At 31.0% G+C, this 22,306-nt stretch overlaps 1 protein-coding gene across 1 annotated transcript in view; it reads left to right on the top strand.

Moving 5' to 3' along the window:
* Positions 1 to 22,306, top strand: part of LOC106458236 (ankyrin-3-like) — a 217,974-nt gene that overhangs the window by 114,153 nt on the left and 81,515 nt on the right. The window contains 13 exon segments of the mRNA XM_013917714.2: positions 3,829 to 3,927; positions 5,830 to 5,928; positions 7,176 to 7,274; positions 7,678 to 7,776; positions 10,924 to 11,121; positions 11,714 to 11,911; positions 12,287 to 12,484; positions 12,849 to 12,947; positions 17,193 to 17,390; positions 17,703 to 17,801; positions 18,417 to 18,614; positions 19,981 to 20,079; positions 20,342 to 20,522. Of these exon segments, the coding sequence (XP_013773168.2) occupies positions 3,829 to 3,927; positions 5,830 to 5,928; positions 7,176 to 7,274; positions 7,678 to 7,776; positions 10,924 to 11,121; positions 11,714 to 11,911; positions 12,287 to 12,484; positions 12,849 to 12,947; positions 17,193 to 17,390; positions 17,703 to 17,801; positions 18,417 to 18,614; positions 19,981 to 20,079; positions 20,342 to 20,522 (1,864 nt within the window).

Genomic DNA, 22,306 nt, shown 5'->3' with positions numbered 1-22,306 from the left:
GTTGAGAAACAGAGAGATCTTTTTCAGTGTTAATAGAAGATTTATGGTTGTTGAAACGTTCTCTAAGAGTTGTTGTGTTTGTCCTACATATTGGCGAATGCATTTGTTACACTGTATAAGGTAAATGGTGTTTTTTGTTTCACAAGTGATTTCTTTGGATATTTTAAAGTTTCTTGGATTGTGCTTTAGAGAGTTGTATTTAAAGCAGTAGAAAATGACATAATAACATAATACCGACCTTAAAATCTTCCAAGCAATATCCTAATAATATTAACCAAAATGAAAGTACTGCTCTAAACAATCTTAATCGAACAACAATATCATAATAAAGCCAGCAGACAAGGGTGAGGTTATTGTTATTCTTAACAAAGATGACTATATCATGGAAGCTAACCGGCAACTAGAGGACACTAATTTCTACAAAACAGTCTCACATGATCCTACAACTGTTTATTATAACCATAGAACTCCTCCGAAACAATAAAATTAACAAAGAGACCTTTCAGTTTGATACCCAGACAAGCTTTTCCTGATAGAATTTATCTCTTATCCAAAATACACAAATGAAGCAATTCTGGCCGACCCATAATTTCGAATATTTCTCTGATTTTGTTGACCAACACATAAAATGTATTCCCTGTACCCTTCCCTCTTACATAAAGGATGCTACTCACTTTTTTAACATCATAGAAGATATTAATACTAACAGACAGTTACCACCTAACAGTCTTCTTTGCACGATGCACGTTTCTTCCCTTTACACTAATATTCCACATGATAAAGGACTACAAACTCTAAAGTACACATTAAACCAATCAAAATCTCAAACAGTAACTGATCTTACCAGCCTGGTTTTAACTCTGAACAACCTCAAATTCAATAATGAGCATTACATTCAGGTTAACAGTACTGCAATGGGTACCAAAATGGCTACCAATTATGCCAACATTTTCATGGATCATGAAAACCAGCTTTTTCAACTAAGCCCTGTAAAACCTCATACATGGAAACATTACATAGATGACATATTTTTCATTTGGACACCTGGTCATAAATCACTTAAAGAATTTATCTCACAAAACAATCAAGTTTACCTGTAATTACATGCCTACCCAAATTAACTTTCTTCACATCACTGTTTTCTAAAAGATGGAATTTTACACACTGACTTATACAAAAATCTACAGACAGACCACAATACTTTCACTATAAAAGCTGTCACCAAGCTCACACTAAACAAAACATTATGTACAGTCAAGCTCTTAGAATAAAGAAAATATGCTCAGATGAAACAGAAAACACACACCAAGGATCTAAAACAAAACATGTTAGAAAGAGGATATAAAGATACCAAAATCGACAGACAAATTGAAAAGGCTAACAACACTCTGTGGAAAAACATCGTAAGTTAGAACAATACTAAACTTTCAAATAGAATTCCTCTTATTATTACCTATCAGTTTAAACTCGGAAATGTTTCACAAATTCTGAAAAAACATTTTCATCTCTTACAGCTCAATGATCATCTTAAACACATATTTCCAGAAGTTCCCATTGTCTCCTTTTAAAAAAGCAGAACTCTAAAATATATCCTTGTTCACACAAAAGTGAATTACATCCCACTCAAAAATGGTTGTTGTCCATGCAAAAAAGCCAGTTGTCAAATCTGCAAGTTCATAAAAACTACTAACTTGTTTTCTGACAAGCACAATCAAACAAGCTTTAAGATATCCAGATATCTTAAACACTTAAATATAGTTTTAAATATACATGTATTTAGCCATTTCTAAAGTAAAATATCCCTAACACCTTTGCCCATGCACTCTCGCCATTGGCTACATTGTACCAGAAATGAGATGCTTATAACAGTACATAGAGAAATAGAATAAACATTTCCTGGAAAACCGGATTACTTTCATGATGTCACTAAACTCCCTTTATATATATATATCACTCAATCGATTACACCACCATTCCCAGTTTGCTCCTGAAGAAGAAAGGTCCACCTTTCGAAAAGCGCTCGGGTTATAGGGCTTTTATTCATTTCTATCAAGATTTCTTGAACCTACATGTTTTTCTAACATCATGGATATTATGGTGATAGATTGTCTTATAGGGCTTGTTTAATTTCCTGAGTAGTGACAGAAAGTTCAACATCTTATAGGAAGATACTGTATAAACTGTAGCTGCTTCTTACTGGAGGAGTACGACAGTTTACATGCAGATGTGACTTCCATGGAGACCATACGTAAGTGAAATTTTCAGATGTTACTGGTTGAACATAAAATCCCACATTGGTTGAGTCTTATACTTGTCTCCTTACAGTTTGGTAGCAGGTTAGTAGGTTTTAATGAAATTGCAAATTTGTTCCATGAAGCGTGAAGTTAGCAGACCATTAGTAATAACAGGGCATGTCATACATATATTGACCTTTAAGTTTCATTATGTGTATAGAATATAAAAAATATGATTTGTTTGTACCTGCATTTTCTGGGATCTCTAAAATTTATTAATAGAGGTTGAGTACATTATATTAAAACTATTTTGGAATCTCACTATGTTATTGTAGTCCATGTTACCATGTCCAGTCATACTCTGTCTGATGGCCTTGCATATCAACAGTAACCCTAAGTGTAATTTCAATTTTAAAAGGCCCTGTCGTTAGGCTCTGAAGTTTAATAAACTCTCCCTCTCTGCTGCTTTACATAAGCCATTTATTGTATCAGAATGATGGTTTTCCAGCATTGTTTCAATAGTGTGATCACACGGAAACCCATAGGTGCTGCATCTGACAATGTGACCGAAATATCTTTATAAAGAATATCATGAATACCCATTTATTCTCCAGATGCTTGAGGTATGTGACAATTGATTGGATATGTTGTGGAACTAACTTGTGTACATTTCTCACTTTCAAAGTGGAGATCCTTCATGGTCATGTTGTGTACTGTTGTCTAGGGCACATGAATGGCTTTTGCTACTGACCTTGGTATTCATGGATGCTCACCAATTATGGCTGGTGTAAGGCTTGTTATAGGCCTTTTTCTAGATAGTTTTGGTGCACATAGTTGATCTATATTTTTGTTTTCCAATGCCATTAAGCACAAAAAGTCTTGAAACTCTAAATCCTTTTTCTGAACACATCTTTATGATTTATGTATATGAATATTTTGTGTTTGAAAGGGCTATCACATATCTTTGTTTGTTGTATCTTTATTACACTACCTAAAAATAGCAAACAATGTCAAAATGTAGTTCTGATATAATCTGCCTCACCACTGCGTTATATTGGTTATGATATCAAACAATATGTGACTTGCTGATTTGCAGGTTCAAAATCATTTTAATATAACATACTCAGTGCTATGTAGTGGTATATACTATAATTTTCTAATAATAAAGATACAGCAAATGGTTGAAAGCTCTTGTTAGTTTTAGTCAAGTTTTATATATGTTCAAAAATGTTTTTTCTCATTAACTCAGACCTATTGCATCCTTTGTAAAGATATGTTACTCCTCTCACTTTAAAATAAAATTTTTATTGGACACTTCTTTTAATTCTTAACTAAATAAGTACTGTTGAAAACAACAACCTCTTTTAGTTTACATGAAAAAGTTCACGAGTCCTGAAGATGAATTGGAAAAAAAAATTTGGAGCATGTCAAGTGTGTTTAGACTGTTGATCAGCTTCAAACAAAATGCATTTTTTTCTGTAAATTAAATAAGTTTGTTGTTTTCAATTGTATTTATATATTTATCTCTCTCTTAGTTTCTCAAGTAGTATAGCTACTAAATTTTAATTCACTTATATATTTTATATAATTTCAGAGTGGCTTTACACCTCTCCACATTGCAGCTCATTATGGCAATGAAAGTATTGGCTCTCTTCTACTTGAAAAAGGTGCAGATATTAACTACACTGCCAAGGTAACTATCATATATTAAGACTTGAAAATTTTATTTATGATCATTAACTCTCTTGCTATGGGCTCAGTCTCAGGGACCGACCTCGTAACCATTTTATGTTTGTTATAGTTTTCGTGCTATAACTTTTAATACAGTAAGCATATCCTCACAAAATTTTGCAGATTATCAGTAAACATTACAAGGCTTTCTTATGAAAATATCAGATTTTTTTATCAGGTTTTAAGATTTTTTAAATAATGTTTTTCACATGCATTTTTTCTTTTTGAATATTGACTATCCAACATTCAAAGTAATTTGGATTTTAGGATTAAAAATACTTTTATGCATCAGAAAACTTTCAAATTTCACATGCAAAATTTTTATAACCTCCAGATAATTATCAAACATTTTTTTTTAGAAAAACTATATTTTACCTGTTATTTTCACTATTGTATCTCTGTAAGGGTTTGCTCAATTTGACTGACCTTGTAACCCACCATAAAAGAATTAGAAAATAGTTATAAATTATGCTTTTTTTTTCATTCTAGAATGACTACAAATTATAACACAAAAACACAAATGTTTAGTCTAAATGACTCAAATCTCATAACATTATACATCTATATATATATTTATTATTTTTTATTTTATCAACCTTTCAGCCATGCCTGACTAACATTACAGAAGTTGCAATGACGCGGCACATGTGCACTATTGTTATTGTATCCAAGAATATAAAACTGGCCTTTACAAAGTGACCTGGCTTGGCTGTGTTCTAGTGAAACAGTATTTTGTAAAATATGTTAATATTTCGGTTATAATACATTATATATGTATATACATTTTTACTATTCAAAAATAAGTTCTCAAGTTTCAGTTACTTTTCTTAAAACATAGAACAGTAAATAAAGAAGTATAGAAAACAAGTATCTCTTCTTGTTACAAACTTTGTACTCCTTTGCTGCTAGCTGTAAATTGCTAAGCCTTATCAAGTTTCACACGTGGAGGATGTAAAACAAAATAATTTTTTTGTGGTTTTTTTATATATATGCATTTTGAAATAACAAAAAATCATAAATTACTATATCAACACCACAGAATTCCACTATGATTTATCAAGCTATATTTGGGTCTAAAAAAATATGATTTTTGAGCTCACTAATGTCTCACCTTACCACTTGGAATCTAGCATGAAAAGAAAGAGTTTCTCACACAAATACTTCAGAGAGACTGAGAAAACCACTAGGGGGGACATTCTGAGCTTTTGATTGTTTATACTCATGTCATTTGGCGAAGTAGGTGTACGTAAGCAAGTATTTTCAAAAATGGAAGCAGTGAGTGGGGCCTAGTTGATTCAATAAATATATTAATATCTCAGAAAATATAAAAGATAGGAGGTTCTCATCTTATATCCTAGCTTGTCAGTATCGGTAATTTGAGTATCTAATTCATAAGAAAGTATAGACTTTGTATTTTAACATTATAAACATCTAATTTGTCATCACATTATTAAGGCTAAAGGAGGACCTTCAAAAATAAAAATATTTCACCTGTTACTGTAATATTGGATTTAAATATAACTTGTAAACCAAATCAACACTTTTATTTTGCAGTCTTTCTTGAAAATATGAGTGTTGTTACACTGAATACCTACTGGAAATTCTTATATGGTTATATATATAGGTTTTTGTTTGTGTAATTTACAAAATATTATAAACTAATTAGAATTGTTTAATTTTAGTCTTAAGGGATGTACAACAAATGTACCATCACTGGAATGTGATATAATGGTAGCAAGATTAAAAATAGGCTGAGTCGTATATAATTATTATGCATTAACTAATCAGTTTTTAATACAGTTTTGAGTTTGTAAATGTATACCTACCTTTTAATAATATCTTTTTACAAAAATATTTTTTTCAGCACCAAATAACTCCCCTTCATGTAGCATCAAAATGGGGAAAGGCAAATATGGTGTCACTGCTAGTAGAAAAAGGAGCCAAAATTGATTCACCTACACGAGTAAGTTTAGTATTTCCTCATATTCTTAGTTAAGCAACTTATTTTTATTTATTCATTGTGAAACGTGGTTTTTCACTATTATTTTTTATACATAAACATATTTAAATTAATTTTGAAGTTTATCAATGATAAAAAACATGAACTGTTTTTTATGTTTAATCTATACAGTATATATTCCTTTACACATATTTCAGTATTTTATCTATTTTATTAATACAGAAAGCATGAGAATTAGACAAAGTTTGGAGTGAAAATCTTGAAGTAATGATGCCCCGTTACTATATGTTACATAGAGCTGGGTGATTTAATCGATACAATTGATTTACTATGAGCAGTAAACTAATCTGTTAATCAAAGTTATTATTAAATCAACTAATCAAAATTAGTGTTTCCAATTATGACTGTTTTTGGTTATTCCAACAATCGATTAATTGAAATTCTGTTTATATCAGTTGTCCCCAAAATAATCAACTATTTGAATTTAGGGTTTCCAATTAGTACTATTTTTGATTGTTCCACCTACCCAATCAACATATTACCACCAAACTTGATTGCCCTGTCTTTGTTATGCAAAGCTACTAAGGCTGTCTGTCACTGTCACCAATTAACTGTTAACCAGAGGGAAGGCAACTGTCTGGAGCACCTACCATCAACTTCCATTTTGTTGTTGGTGGCGATGGTGGTGGTGAAGTACTGAGAAGGAGGAAGAAAACTTGTAGCACCATATACTGTTAATTTGTTACAGGAAATTGGTGTACAAATGACAGTAAAAAATGGTTAACAGTTGATTATTACTGTTATGCATTAGCTAATCAGTGGGACCATTAATTAATCAGTTAGCAAATTTCACTAAATGTCTAGCTCTATGTGTATTGTTAGCAGATGGGGCCATTTTATCACTCTAGCAATGTTTTAATCTAATTATTAGATCTTTTGTTAAACACAATTGAGATGTGCTATGTGACCTCTCTTATGGGATTGAGGTTTAATATTTCAGTTGTTAAAATAATTGAAAAGAAACGACTTGTTGTATTGTTTTTATGCTAAAGCTTCTAAGGCTATCTGCTGTTTTTCCCTAATTTTGAACTACTGATCAGAGAGAAGACAGACAATCAGCAGCACCCAACACCCATCCTAAGGGATTCAATGTCACTCTTACATGTACCCAGGGTGCTGTTTAGCTTCCTTATGAGTTTATGTATAATTAGATTTTTATCCAGATTTTAAAGTAAATTTTATGTTCTCAGGATGGACTAACACCCCTGCATTGTGCTGCCCGGAGTGGCCATGATCATGTAGTAGATTTATTGCTTGAAAAAGGTGCTCCAATTACAGCTAAAACAAAGGTTTGTAAAATCTGTGAAGCTAGTGTTAATAATTGAAGTCTGAGATGCAGTGTAACTTAACAGACAAATTGTGAATTTTGAGCTCCTAATGTTAAGAGAACCAATTTGATAAGAATATTAATGTATGAATATATTTTCAGGTTATTAAATGTTCTATGTAAAAATAACATAAGCATTCAACATATGAAGTGAAAGATGTCTTTCTTTTTTTTTCTTACACATTAAGATTTCTGATAAGAATGAAAATGCTACTGTGAAGAGATTTTTTCATTCTTTCAGAATTGTCTTAAGCTAAACTCCTAACTTTTCTCAATTAGCCTTTTTTAGAAACTTTGCTCTTTCACTATTAATTGAATGAGTTAAAATTTAATCTTCAGTTCTCTAATAGAATAACTTTTTTTAGAATGGACTTGCTCCTCTTCACATGGCATCTCAGGGAGACCATGTTGACAGTGCTAGAATATTACTGTTTCACAAAGCTCCAGTTGATGATGTCACAGTTGTAAGTAGAAGCTATTTCATCTGTTGTTTTGTGCTGTTATTATTATTACTTATTTATGAAAAAAGGATGTATAAATTTAATATGTTTATCTATATTGGATTCATACAAGTTTATTATGCAAATAATACTGATTTTCTTTTTCACACACGTTTTGCATGACCAGTGTAAAGGAATAAAAGTGCTGTTTATTGACCTTAAAAAACAACAACATAAAGCACAACTTAACCAAAAGATGTAATTTACTGGATGTGTCTTATATCTTAATTCAGAATTTTGGGTTTATTGACTATTGAAAGTTCTTGCTAAGTTTATTATCAATATTACAATATTAGGCATAAAAACTGTCTTTTGGAACATAAAGGAATTAAATAAACAATTTTCTGTAGGTCCTCATCTAGTATAATAAACCACATGATGACCTTGGTCAGACATTTATGCTGTTAGCTATTTGATATTATTTATCTTCTTTTTCGTTACACAATCTCCCAAAGTTGCCACAGATTTGGTTGCTTATTTTATTTTTTTGCAACGTTACTTTTCATCTGGTATCATAATCAGTATGTTTTTCATCATTATCCAGCTTAACCTTATAGCTAATTAAACATCACTTGCTGAATATTTAGTTATATACCATAATGTGTTGATACTTCACTAACTTCATAATAATTTGAAGTTTCACAATATCTCCCACTTTTGCAGCAGAATAACATTCCCACATCATTAGAAGTCCACCAACACTTTTCAGTGTTTTAATTATACTTCTTAATGTCGTGTCTCCATATAAAATTACCTTAGAATTTTCAAGAAACTGAATCTTTATTTTGTCACCTCATAATACATTGTTTTATTGTTCTTCTAAATTTTGTTGTCCTTTTCAAAGTTAAATTGCTTGGCCATATTCACATGTGAAGTATTAGGCTTTTTGGCTGCATATTCTTTATGTACTTTACATTCTGATATGACACACACACACACACACATTTTAATTCTTAATATATATCTTTGGATTTTTTGAACCAACCTTTGTTAACATCTTCCCACTGTCTAATATTATTCTTGTATGTCCTTTCTTTATATTAGATTTTTAAGCCCTCAGTTGGCAGTAAGTGTTATTAACGTAGTACTTTAAAATAGCACTATTTCTCCTAAAAATGAAAAGATAGATCTGCTGAATAACAGGAGATTCTTCAAGATATTTGTGGCACCATAATTATATTTTCTCTGACTAACTGAGTTTTGGAAATTAAACAGAGACTGAACACAAATGTTCAATTACAATAAACAGTTTTTATTCAAATAAATACAGTTAAAAATGTATTTATTTGCCACAATGCACTGTCGTCTTTACCGGAGAGTTAGGTTTGAAGTCATTACATGATGTTGTAAATCAACTAACTCAGACAAAATCATGTTCCAGGCTGAATATTATCTAGTTAACTATTTAATTTCAGATTTATCCAACGAGACTAGTGCTATCTCAATGAAACATAAGAGAGATCATGACCTCAAGAGATCATCCAACTGCCAATGGAAAACATAACTGTCTTATTTCATATATTACAGGTGGCCTAGCAACTATCTTTAACTATCATTCCTGTTTGACTCACTATCATTACTATAATTATATAGTGACATTTTTTTTTATAGTGTAAGGTAACAGATTAGTGCAGTATCCTTTTTTCTGCCAACTCTAAGTTCTTATTTTTCTCAAGGTGGGAATCATGGAAAATGGAATTTGTTATTTGGAACAAATCCACGCTTCTTATACTTTATTTATTTTCTTTATTAATTTGGTTATCTTTTAATTTTGTAATGTCAATGTTTAAAAGTTTTCAACTACATTAGTTCGTTATTAAACATAACTATGAAACAAGTAAAACTAAAAGTATGATTTCAGTAATTCAGAGTTTGTTATTGTTTGATAAAATTCAACTTTAAATTGAATTAAGATATTACATTTTTATCATTATCCTTCATAATTACTGTTATATTAAAATTCATATTTGTAAGAAGGAAATAAAATAAAACATACAGCTATTCTTTAAAAAAAATCATATCATTTTACTTACATGGTGTATGTGATATGTCAAAAGGTTTTAAACTTGCATGTCTTTCATAATAGTTAGGATATTCTGAAGGTATTACCACTGTAAGTTGTATCTAGATCAAAAGTGAAAAACTACTATCAACAGGTCCGTTAAGACCTGAACAGTAAAAACAGTGTAAGAAGAATGTTGTTATAATAACCTATAACAAATTACATTTAATTATGAAATTTAAAATTTGATGTACATATCAGATTTAAATTGGATAAGCATAACTGGGCATAATTAACCAAACTTATTAAAAGCTGTATTGGTGTTTTAAATGCTACTTTAACTCTCAAGAAAGTTATGATTAACTTATTATTTGTGACAGAATGCTAAGTTTTTAAATAGCAATACCTTTTCTTCAGTTTTTTGAACTTTTTGTATTGAGTGGACATTTTCTGTATTTGGAAACATTACACCTGAACTTCACAATTATACTATGAAATGCAGCCTTTAATTGGGCTTGCTTATCTTCAGTAAAAGTGTGAATTATGCCACTTCTTAGTATTTTAATTTGGGATACAGTTATTAATCCAAAGAAGACTTTTATCTGAACTTTAATTTTAAAAATTCATATAATAATAATTACTTACTTCAATATAACAAAAATTACTACTTAATTCATACTTCTTTTGAGCTTCATATACAGTATAACAATGCCATCTATATATCATTTTAGTTATTACCTCATGTCACAACGTTTTAAATTATCATATTAAACATTTTGACATCTGGCATTTGAACACTCATAGAGAGTAATAAATTTTGTTGTGGGGATATAGGTGTTTTTCTAGCTTTTTTTCTTTTTCATCTCTAACAAGAACCTCTGCATTCCTGGCAAACACTTTAGGTACAGCTGATCTTCAGTTTAAGACAGGCGTGTTTTTTTTTTATTATTATTTATTTGTGATGCATGGTGTTTGCTAAAAATGTATGTTGCATGACTTAGTCTCCAAATTATTATGGATCATAATATTACACAAATTAAACATTTTATTTCTGCTTCAGAGATAAAAAATGAAAATCAAATTTTTGAGGGCAACTATTTTTTTTTTAGGATTTTCTCACAGCTTTACATGTAGCAGCTCACTGTGGCCATGTCAGAGTAGCCAAACTTCTTCTTGACCGTAAAGCTGACCCTAATGCTAGAGCCTTGAATGGTTTCACTCCACTTCACATTGCTTGTAAGAAGAACAGAATTAAGGTTGTTGAACTACTTTTGAAGTACGGAGGCTCCATTGAAGCTACAACAGAGGTGTGTTTACAACTGAGTGATAATGAAATATTTTTTCAAAAACAATTTTAAAAATGCTTACTTTCAGTAGTAGGCAGTGTCTAGAATGTGAAAATAAATGCACTGAAAAGGCTTGTCAAAAACCGTAAACAGACATGAAATTGTTAAAGAATAAGCATATGAAGTGAATGCTGCAGTAAACAAAGTAGTAAGATTACTTAAAGAAAAAGCATAATTCTGGATTGGTAGTTTTATCTTCCCCTTCACCATGAATAATCTGATAGTATTCAGAAACTTATTTGCACTGGCATCTGTTTTGTACCATGAAACAGTTTTCAAAAACCTGTTAGGTCATATCCTGAAGTTGAAAAATCACCATTTATTATAGTTAATAACTTGGTATGATGTTATATTATACTGTAAATAATTGTAAACAAGTAAAAATATTTATTCAAAGTAGTAACAATTTGTTTGGTTAAGAAGTGAAGACACTTTACAGTAAAACTTTATTTTTTGTCATTTTTATGACATATTTGTTTTCATTAATTTTAGAGTAATTGTTTTCTTAATATTAAAATTTCAACTATTTATTTGGACATATGTATTTTCTCAGTCTGGTCTTACACCTCTGCATGTATCTGCTTTTATGGGAAATATGAACATTGTCATCTTTTTGATTCAACATGGAGCTGATCCAAACATTCAAACAGTTAGGGGAGAAACTCCAATGCATTTGGCTGCAAGAGCTAATCAAGCAGACATTATTCGAATCCTTTTAAGAAATGGAGCTAGTGTGGATGCTAAAGCAAGAGTAAGCATTTTATATTCATTATCATGTATATCTTAAACTTTGTTGAGTAATTTCATGTGTTTGCATGCTGTGCAATTTTTAATAAAACATTGTACAATATTCCTTAAATGTTTGTTTTTCCTGGTAACATTTAATTCCTGATCTCGTATTAAGGTCTTAAATAAATGAAGTGTAAATAATCTTTTATTGTGTTACTAATTAAAATGCCTTTGTAGTTTATGAAGAACTAATATGTGTATAATGTTATTTAGTTTATTTATGCCTTTCTCCTCTACTTTTTAAACTTTTGTTTGTTTGTTTTTAGGGGGGGTGCTATATTTTTGTGATTTTGGCATCAAAATTGTGGTAATGGTCATGTTTTTATGGTATTACCAGGAACATCAGACACCTTTACACATTGCTGCTAGGCTAGGTAATGTGGACATTGTCAGTTTGCTGATCCAGAATGGTGCAGAAGTAGATGCCACAACCAAAGACATGAACACTGCTCTTCATGTTGCAGCTAAAGAAGGACAAGAAGAGGTTGCTTCTGTGTTGCTGGACAATGGAGCATCTCTTACTGCTGTTACCAAGGTATAGTTGCTCTTGCATTTAGGCTTTTCTCTGTTAAAAAAAAATCTACTTTTTAAGTTCTCAGACATTAAATATTATAGAAACCATGCTTTGCACATTTTGTACACCAGAGTGCTTATTTGTACTTATAGGTCCAAAATTGAGTCACAGATTTTAAACATAGTATTCGTAAAAACAAAGCTTTGCTCATTTCAGCAGTTTAGATTTGATAATAAAAAAATGCCTAAAATCTGATAGCAAGTCAGAGAAATATTATCCTGTCAGTTGATTAATATGATTTACTTCGTAAATGATTTTCCTAAAGTTGATAAATGTATAAGCAAACTTTGTATTATATTTTTTTCTCACTTTTTACAACTTGCAGAAAGGTTTTACTCCTCTTCATCTGGCTGCTAAGTATGGAAATATTAATGTAGTAAGACTTCTACTCCAAAAAGATAGTCCAGTCGATGCTCAGGGAAAGGTAAGCTTGGCTCTGTTTAGCAAATCCTTGTTGAGCATTTCTTCTGTTGAAAATTTCATTCTGTTGTAGACAATTTCTCCTAACTCTCAAAATTTTTCTGGCTTTCTAATTATGCGACAAAAGCTGTTACAAATTCATCCAAGCTAGTCGTTAACTTTCCCGCGAGAACAAAGCTTGTACTCTGAGTGAAATTGACGCTTATTTGTTCAGAACACAATGTTATACAATGCATCATTTGATAGATGAAAACCTTGGCTTTCTATTGGTCATAGGTAATATATAATTAAACATAAAAGAGAACAGGAGGGGTCTGATTTTCTATTTGATAGCTCTTTAACCAAGGAAAATTTAAAGCTATAAAAATTATGGTTTGTCTGAGCAATGAAGATTTTATAGTGAGTAATTTATATTTAATTTCATCCTTTTTGAAGGGGTGGTGGATGATGTAGAGAAGAGTAGATGCCTAGAGAAAATGTGTCACATGTATCACACTAAGGGAAAGTCAGGATTTTTTTGAATATTGCCTTATAAAATTAAGAACTTAAAACTTATATATTATTAAAATATGGATTATTTGCTAAGATTTTATGCTATACTAATTGGTATAGCATGAACAAAAAGTAGTTTAATAAAATTTTGAACGTAAGACACTAAAACTTTGTGTCATGCACACTAAAGGATACCCATGGCAATAGGGTTAAACATTTCCAGATATTTCAGTATTGAGAGAGGTTTTGGAAAATCAGTTTGAGTCTTAATTATGTTAACAATTAACTTAGTGCCATCAAGTTGAATAATGTATATTACTCTCCTCAACCAGCATCTACATTTGTTTTTTGTTCCTTCCAAAAGCACAATGCACAGAACAGTTAAAAGATAATATTTCAGCTCTGACAAAGCAAAACCACTTATGAAATAACATTAGTCATCCCCTCTCATCATTGATAAGTAAATCAGATAGCTGATTATCAATCATGTCATCTGAAATACAGATAATTAGTCATTCAGCCTAGCTACATAAAGTGATCTCCCACAATATTGTCTCAGTTATCACTTTGAGTTGAATTGAATCACAGAGTTCAAAGTGCTCCAAATTGCTCATGGACCATAACTAGACTTCAGAGAAAATATTTATAAGTTTCACATGTGTGAAGAGCCATCAGATGAAAGAAAGTGAGTAGTTTCTTCAGGCTGTCGTGAGTTAGCTTCATTATAATAAATGTGCAACTGCTTATTTATCAATGGTGTAATTGCTCATACACCTGGACAAGTCAGACCACTATCCACAACGCAAGCAAGCAATTATTATCTGTCAGTTTGTGCTCATAAAGTCAATGTATATGTGCTCCCAGAAACTGTGTTGGTGTACAGATTGTTTAAATCAGACTTCACAAAACCAGCCTGTATGCTAGATGCCCAATCACATATAAAGCATTGTTCTCTTTACAGTTGTAACATGCTTCATTGAGTAACAAACTTACCCACATTGAGAAACAAACTGGAATCAGGTGAAACCCCAGTTTCGTAGAGGAATGAAATGCATACCGAATTGGTGGAAGCATGTTGGTGGGCAGGAATAAACATTGATGAGAATATCAAATGCTATACCATGCAGAATGATTGAATCTTGGTTTTAAATGGACAGAAACTGCCTGTTGTAGAAACCTACAAATGTAGAGGACGACGTTTCGAAAGTCTTCCTCCTTTCATCTTAGATTCATTATGAATACTCTGCCTAAACAACCTATCAAAGATTGTGCAGAATGATTGTTTCGTTGATTCTTTCAGAAATTCATACAAAACTACCTAATAGGTTATCTGCACTAGCCAGCCATAATTTTGAACAGTTAAACTAGAGGGAAGCAACTAGTCAACAGCACCCACTGTCACCAACTCTTGGGCTATTGTATTCAAACGGGGAATCGACCCTCAGTCTTATAACACAACTCAAGAAACACAGATTTATGGCAACAGTGTATGAACCTTGGATCCTCGGATTTACAATTTGGCATGCTACCTAATAGGCCATGCTCTGGCCCATTAATTCCACATCATTGGGATCTGATCTTACTATTATTTGTGCTGTTGTATGCTTGGCTTTAATTACAATGTAATGGATGATATGCCTCCTCCAATTCTGCTAAACTAGTAAAAATATTTTGGAGTTTAAATATTTCTACTCCTAGAAAATAACTATAATTGCAAAAGGAAGCAAGCAAAAAAAATCTAACTTAGGGTTAGACATTTGGATTTCTTTTATTACTTAAACCAAAGAAATTGCCCAAAAATTTATATCAAAACAAAATTCTAAACCTGTAAAAAGATAAAACAGAATTAAATTTTAAATTGATATTGTCAAGTGGCCTCATAAAAACAACAACAAGAGTTACCAGGCTGGAATAGGTTAAAGAAAAGAAGATTGACCAAATGTATTAGCCTAAACACTTGTCAAATTTCAAGCCCATTGATCATGAATGGGATGCTTATAGAAGACATGTCACATTCTAAGTAACTTCTGTTTTGAAGATGTTCTGGAAATAACTCTTTCAGTGGAATGATCGAGGATATTTCAGAAACATATTTATACTTATTTTAAGTGTGAAGTGTCAGTGTCATGCTGTTCATGATTATCACATATTTCATATTGTGTTGAAATGTCTTGAACTTTAAAGATGTAAAGCCACCTTTACCAAATATACATTTATGAACATAGACTGAATGACCAATCATTTGCATTTCAAATTACATAACAGAATACAAGTTGCTGATTTGTATGTATTGCTGGTAGTATTTTATTACAGTGATTTTAGCTTATCAAAGCTACAAGTTCCAGTTACCTTTAAATTATTTTCTTCAGTTTAAGAAACATCAAATTTTCTCATTGCCATGACACATATTTCAAACTAAATTCCTGACCACTGATCATAACATAGCCAAAGAGGTTACGTATCACATACATTATAGCTATAATCAATACAGCAAAGAGACAAAGCTAGCAAATTCCTCAGTATTTCTTTAACCCTTCAGAAAGATTTCACTTATATTATGATGACACTAGATAAATTAGTGCTCACCCTGAAAGCTTTTCATGTTAATGACGAATATAATTGCAGTGACAGTTATGCTGGTGCAAGTGACCCTGATAACTATGTAATGGATGATATTCTTCCTCCAATTGTAGTAAAGTGCTAAAAACATTTCTTGAGTTTAAATATATCTACTTCACAAACAAAAATTACAATTTGGAGGGGGGGGGGCAGAAAAATCAAAATTAGGGTTAGGAATTTAGATTTGTTTTTGATTTAATCCAAGAAAAACTGAATAAAAACTTATATCAAAAAGCATTCTAAACCTAAACCTCACATGTATAGTAAGATGCATATTTCAAAAAGAAATATTTCCTGGGAAAATAATAGTAATTTCTTTACATCCATAACATTATCATGAAAATAATATTTTGCCCTTTATTAGGCTTCACAACTTGTAAAGATGTTAAGTTGAAGGTTTTCAATATTTGAAGTGCTGTTTTCCACTAGTTCCAATACACTTGAATATTTTAATTTTCTTTTTAATTCGTGTAAGTAATTATTTTTTGTAGTGGAACTTTTAACTGTAAAATTTATTTTCTCATTAAAAGAATATCACATTGTAATATATATATGGTAAGTAGCAAGTGAAGTTGTTTCAGTTTCAAATAATAGTTTTGTAATAGTCAGTTTTAATAATGGTTGTTGTCCACTGAGAAAGAATTTTAAGTGTAAAAAATTTTTATATTACATTATAAATTTCTTATAATGTTTTATTGCAAGTTTTGCTAGTATCTCTCATAACATTTTATGATCTGATCTGGCGATTATCATGTTCAGATAATACTTCATATAAGATCTTACTACATTAGTGGATATTTCAAGATAAGAATGTTTGTAAATACAAATTCAGATATTTCACACACAATAAGTTAAATAAAATATAAAGCATATAAATGTAGGTTATAACAATTCAGTGCTATTAACTGTATATATTGTATAAGTGCATTATTCTGTTCCTTTTCTAGCTATATTGCTTTACATAGGTGTATTAAAACATGGAATCTTGGTTTAATTGTGTGAAAATGAATAGTATTAGCTATAAAGAGATAAATGTTAATCCACTGTGAGAGTTATTTCTGTATCCAAGTAGATTTCGATTTATACTTGGCATACAAAATAAATGGTTGTGAAAGGGTTTGCATTTTATGTTCTTCAGAATGGTGTAACACCATTACATGTGGCAGCACATTACGACCATGCCAATGTAGCACTGCTATTGCTTGAAAAGGGAGCATCTCCTCATGCTGCTGCAAAGAATGGCTACACCCCACTTCATATTGCTGCTAAGAAAAATCAAATGGATATTGCTACGAGTCTACTGGAATATGGAGCTAAAACCATTGCAGAATCCAAGGTAATTTTAACTTGATATACAAAACAATCATAATTTGTTATATAATTAGCATTTCTCTCTTAGCAAAAAAAAACAACAACAAAATTGTTAAGCACCAAATATTATCAAGCAAATGGTTGTTATAACTCTTATTAATACGTGGGAGTTTGTGTTTTAATTACATTTTTGAATAAATAACTGGGTAGCTTATATCCAAATACTTTAACTTATTTTCAGTTTATTATGAGTATTTTAGTGCTTCTTTGATTACTTAACCAGTTTTAGACATGCTTCTCAGAGTGACTTGCTGAATTTCTGCATCATCATTTTCAGGCTGGTTTTATGCCACTTCACCTTGCTGCTCAGGAAGGACATACACACATGACTACACTGTTGATTGAACACAATGCTGATGTGAATGCTAAAGCTAAGGTAAGTTTCTTTGTTTAGCTAGAAATTATTCATGGATATTTTTCTCTAGTTATGCTTAAATTAAGTAATCAGTTATATGTTTGTAAAAATTTTAGTTTGAAAATGCTTTTACAGATATTTACATTGTGTATTGCCTATGTGTAAAGCAATTAAAAAATTATTGTTTGGATGAGGATAGTTTTTCATAATATTTGAAACAAAGTCTATGTAATTTTATGAAAATTTTAACAATTATGCTTTTTGTTTCTTTTATGCATGGGTGGGACAGTCCCATATTTTGTACAGAAATCTGAACTATACAGCCTTGATTGTTGGTTTATAGGTCACGTTTTTGTTTTGTTTCATGCTACAGTTGGAGGGAAAGAGCTGTTTATGAATGTTCAGAATTTTAAACACCGACAAAATTTTTGGCTCCCTCACGCCTATGAGAGCTTCTGCTTTAATTGATCATCAATACATATAAAGTTGTAGCTATATTTTGTTTTGAGTCCAACTTTGCTAAATTGATAGTGTCTGCATTATAGTTGTGTAACTCTTTATTTACTTAACATACAGTATATGTGTCTAAACATGTTTATGTTCATTATCCTGCAATTTACTGGTTTTTATTTCCAGAATGGTCTTACCCCTATTCATCTCTGCGCTCAAGAGGATCATGTAAATGTAGCAGCAATTTTAGTGAAGAATGATGCTGTTGTTGATTCCCAAACAAATGCTGGGTACACTCCATTACATGTTGCTTGTCACTTTGGTCAAGTTAACATGGTTAGGTTCTTGTTGCAACATGGTACTAATGTGAATTCCATTACATCGGTATGTATACAGTATTGTTTGTATGAAGTTAAAAAATTTCCTATTTTTCTATAATTTTCTGTGAAAAACATAACCAAGCATATTGATTATTAGGATTGTGAAATTCAGTTCTGAATGTTGACAAATGATGAGTTTTTTTTCCATATGGTAACATTAAATACAAAATACATTGATAATTTTTATTATATGTATAATGCCTTTGAAACTATGAAGTTTTGGGTATGGTTTGACATATAATTATTAACTCTCAATACTAATAACCTAAAATACTTTATGTTTGATAACATGTGATATACTGTCACAATTATCCATTTTTATTCAGTTAACTAACTGGTTATTTATTCAATTGTTAATTTATTTTTTTACACCAACATGTGAATTTCAGTGATGGAAAAACAATTTAGAGGCTTAGTTTACTCTTTGGTTCACCATATTACTTGCTGAAATTCAAAGCTAAGACCAGTTAAATATTTTTTTTTGGGTATTGCATGATGAACGAGGATGTTGTAGTTCTGATTCTTAAAACTGGCAATTTTGGTAATATCTTTCACTACCATACCATCATACAGCTTCACTACATAAATTTGCTTAAACTTCTCATGGTCACACCTCAGTGCTAAAATCTCCCATAAAGTTTCCAAAAAAGTTCTGTCTTTGTTTTCCATTCCATAGTACATTGTCCTTTCTGTTATCATTTTTATGGTCTTTTCTAAAGTTTAAATGCTGGACCATTTACAAGCATGAAATACATATAGGCTTTTTCAGCAGCAACTTTTCCATGTGGACCACTTTTCTGCAACTAACTTGAAGTAGTTCTGTTACCGGTTTTTAACTCCCAGCATAATCTGTACTTCTTCATGTATTTGTGGGAATGTTTCTAATTGTTCCATGTTGGTACTTCTTAAATTATCTGAGTATCTTCTTGGTTGTCCTTTCCTCTTCTTAGACTTTTAAACTTCCAACAGCAGCAAAATGTTGTAATGTTCTTTGAGCTGCATGTTTTGAAACACTAAAGTTTTTTAGCAATATATGCTTTAACTTTCTTTCTATTATGCAAAGCAATATTTATGTTTCTATACATAATATTAAATTAGTTTTTTTTTTATATTTCTCAGTTTTGCCATGTTAAAACTTGCAAAGTCATTGGATGATGTTGGCATTTTACTGGTCATTCACTGCAATTAAATCAGGTGGAACAAGAGCATTTATTATTTAAAACAGGTTTCATGAACTAAATGTGTCATTATGAAAATAGGGATGTTATAGGTCAAACCCACTCAACCAACATTTGATGTGTAAAACCAAATTATTAGGATTCATCAATCACACTTACATTGTTTGAATTGTTGGCTATTTTTATTTCCAGCATGGATACACACCACTTCATCAAGCAGCACAACAGGGACATACTTTGATAATCAATCTTCTCCTGGAGCACAAAGCCTCTCCTAATGCCTTGACTAATGTAAGTAATAGTATGTTGAATAAAACATACTAGATGAATCGTCCTATGTCTTTTGACTGTTTTATTCACTGGTGTTAAAGTATTTTTTTTTAAACAAATGGCCTGTGAGAGGTACATGTATTTCTTTCTGTCATGTAGTATGATTTTGGCCCAGTTTTTATAGGCCATGGTTTGTATTATTCATTAGCAAAAAATTCACTGTTGATAACAGAAATTTTTTATATTTTTTTGGTGATAACAAGAGTACTCTCTGATTTAATAGCAAGGGCAAACAGCATTGTCAATTGCCAACCGTCTTGGTTACATCTCAGTTCTGGAGACTTTGAAGGTTGTTACAGAAAATTCTACTATAACTACTACAAACGCCATGACAGAAGAAAAGTACAAGGTCGTATCACCTGAGACTATGCAAGAAACCTTCATTAGTGACTCTGAGGATGAAGGTAATAAGTTACTTTTTATGAAATTATGTACATACACCCATGGGTGAAATTCTGCCAGTACTCACTACTGGGACTTGTTTGATTTGCTTTTCATTCAGTCTGCATGCCTTCCATTATACCAGTGGTTCCCAACCTGGGGTCCACGTAGGTAATACCATCTCAGTAAACAAGTAAGTTTTTTTAATACTGATGTTCTTTTTAATTGCACACTTAGTTATATATATGTTTTTTATTTGATAATAAAAAGTAGGAGAATGAGAAAATTATTAGTTAATAAAAACAGTTTGTTGGGTAGGCGGAATATTTCAAAAACAAGGATTCTGTGGGGGAAAAAATTATAATAAAAGGGGTCCTTGGTGGAGAAAAGATTGGGAACCACTGAATTATACTGTTCTAAAGCAAACACATTATGACTCACAGAATCTAAACAATCATTAAATATTCTTCAAAGGTAACAATAAATGACCTAACAAATATTAGATCTTGTTGACAACAAGATCAAGAGAAGTTATTTAGCAGGTCCATTATTAAACCAGTTGGGTAGTCTCATCTGGCTGAGTGATATGTATGATTGGTCAGTAACAAAAAGTGTATACTAATAATGTATTTTATTGATTGTTGCACTGTAATTGGTACCTGATATGTTAGCCAGAAATAAAAATAATTATATTTGTTATGAAGTAACATTGTCAAGTGTGTTATGTTAAATGAATGAGCAAATCATTTAAAATGTGAACTTGATTAATTGTAAAGAATGTATATGTGCAAGCATAGACTCCCACTTCACATTTGTGTATGTAAAATACTTATGTATACACATGAACAAAATTCTATGAATTAGTGGGTGTTTGCCATCTCCCTGAGAAACGTATGACTACATTAAGAAATCACTGGGCTATAACTTAACTTACAATAGTTGTTGCAATGACATAGACACACCCTTGAAATATTATACTAGTGATATCATTCAGTATCATTTTTATTTTGGCTATTATCTTCTACTGTTCATCTTAAATATAATTCTTCATCAATCTTTCAAAATGGCAACTGGGTAAGTATTATTTTTTTTATTTAATTTTCTTCATAAAGACTTTCTTTTAAAAAATTGCACAGTTTTTCACTGAGAACATCTATGGCAAAGAGATATGAATATATTTTTTGTAAATCAACTATTTTACAGAGTATGTTGAATTATAGCCAGTCCTAGAGAGAACTTATTGACATATTAGCCAGTGTCACTTGTTCAAAGTCTTAATTGGAAAATGTCAAAGAGTTTGCTTATATATCATTTCACTCATTATCAGCACTATAAAAACATATACACAACCTTAGAGTTCAAACAATGTCAGAAAGAGCCTGTAATTTTGGTAACCAGCTACTTATGAAGCTCTGTGTTTAGATGTGACAGTCTAGCATTATTACTTTGCATTGGTAGTTACTTTTACCTCTGGTAAACGTAAGTAAAGAGTAGAGACACACATATCCAAGGAGTGATGGCAAGATGATTGTTGTTTTTAGATATTATTTATTTACCCACCACAGTACAAGACACTTTACAGACAATGGTTGATATGTTTATATGAAATCGTCATTGTAAGTATCTTTAACAAAACACAGTAATAAAATATGGTTATAATGTTTTTCATAGCTCTTAATTGTAAACAGTGATGAAAATTTTATTCATGCCTCACAAATAATCTTACAGCAGAAAGATGGATACATTCCTACAATGCTTCTTTAATCTCAAACTGTTACGTTTTTTTTTTTTTTTTTTTTTTTTTTTG

The sequence above is a fragment of the Limulus polyphemus genome, unplaced genomic scaffold (genome assembly GCF_000517525.1).
Source record: "Limulus polyphemus unplaced genomic scaffold, Limulus_polyphemus-2.1.2 Scaffold433, whole genome shotgun sequence".
Taxonomy (NCBI): Eukaryota; Metazoa; Arthropoda; class Merostomata; order Xiphosura; family Limulidae; genus Limulus; species Limulus polyphemus.
This window is presented reverse-complemented; position numbering and strand designations above follow the sequence as displayed.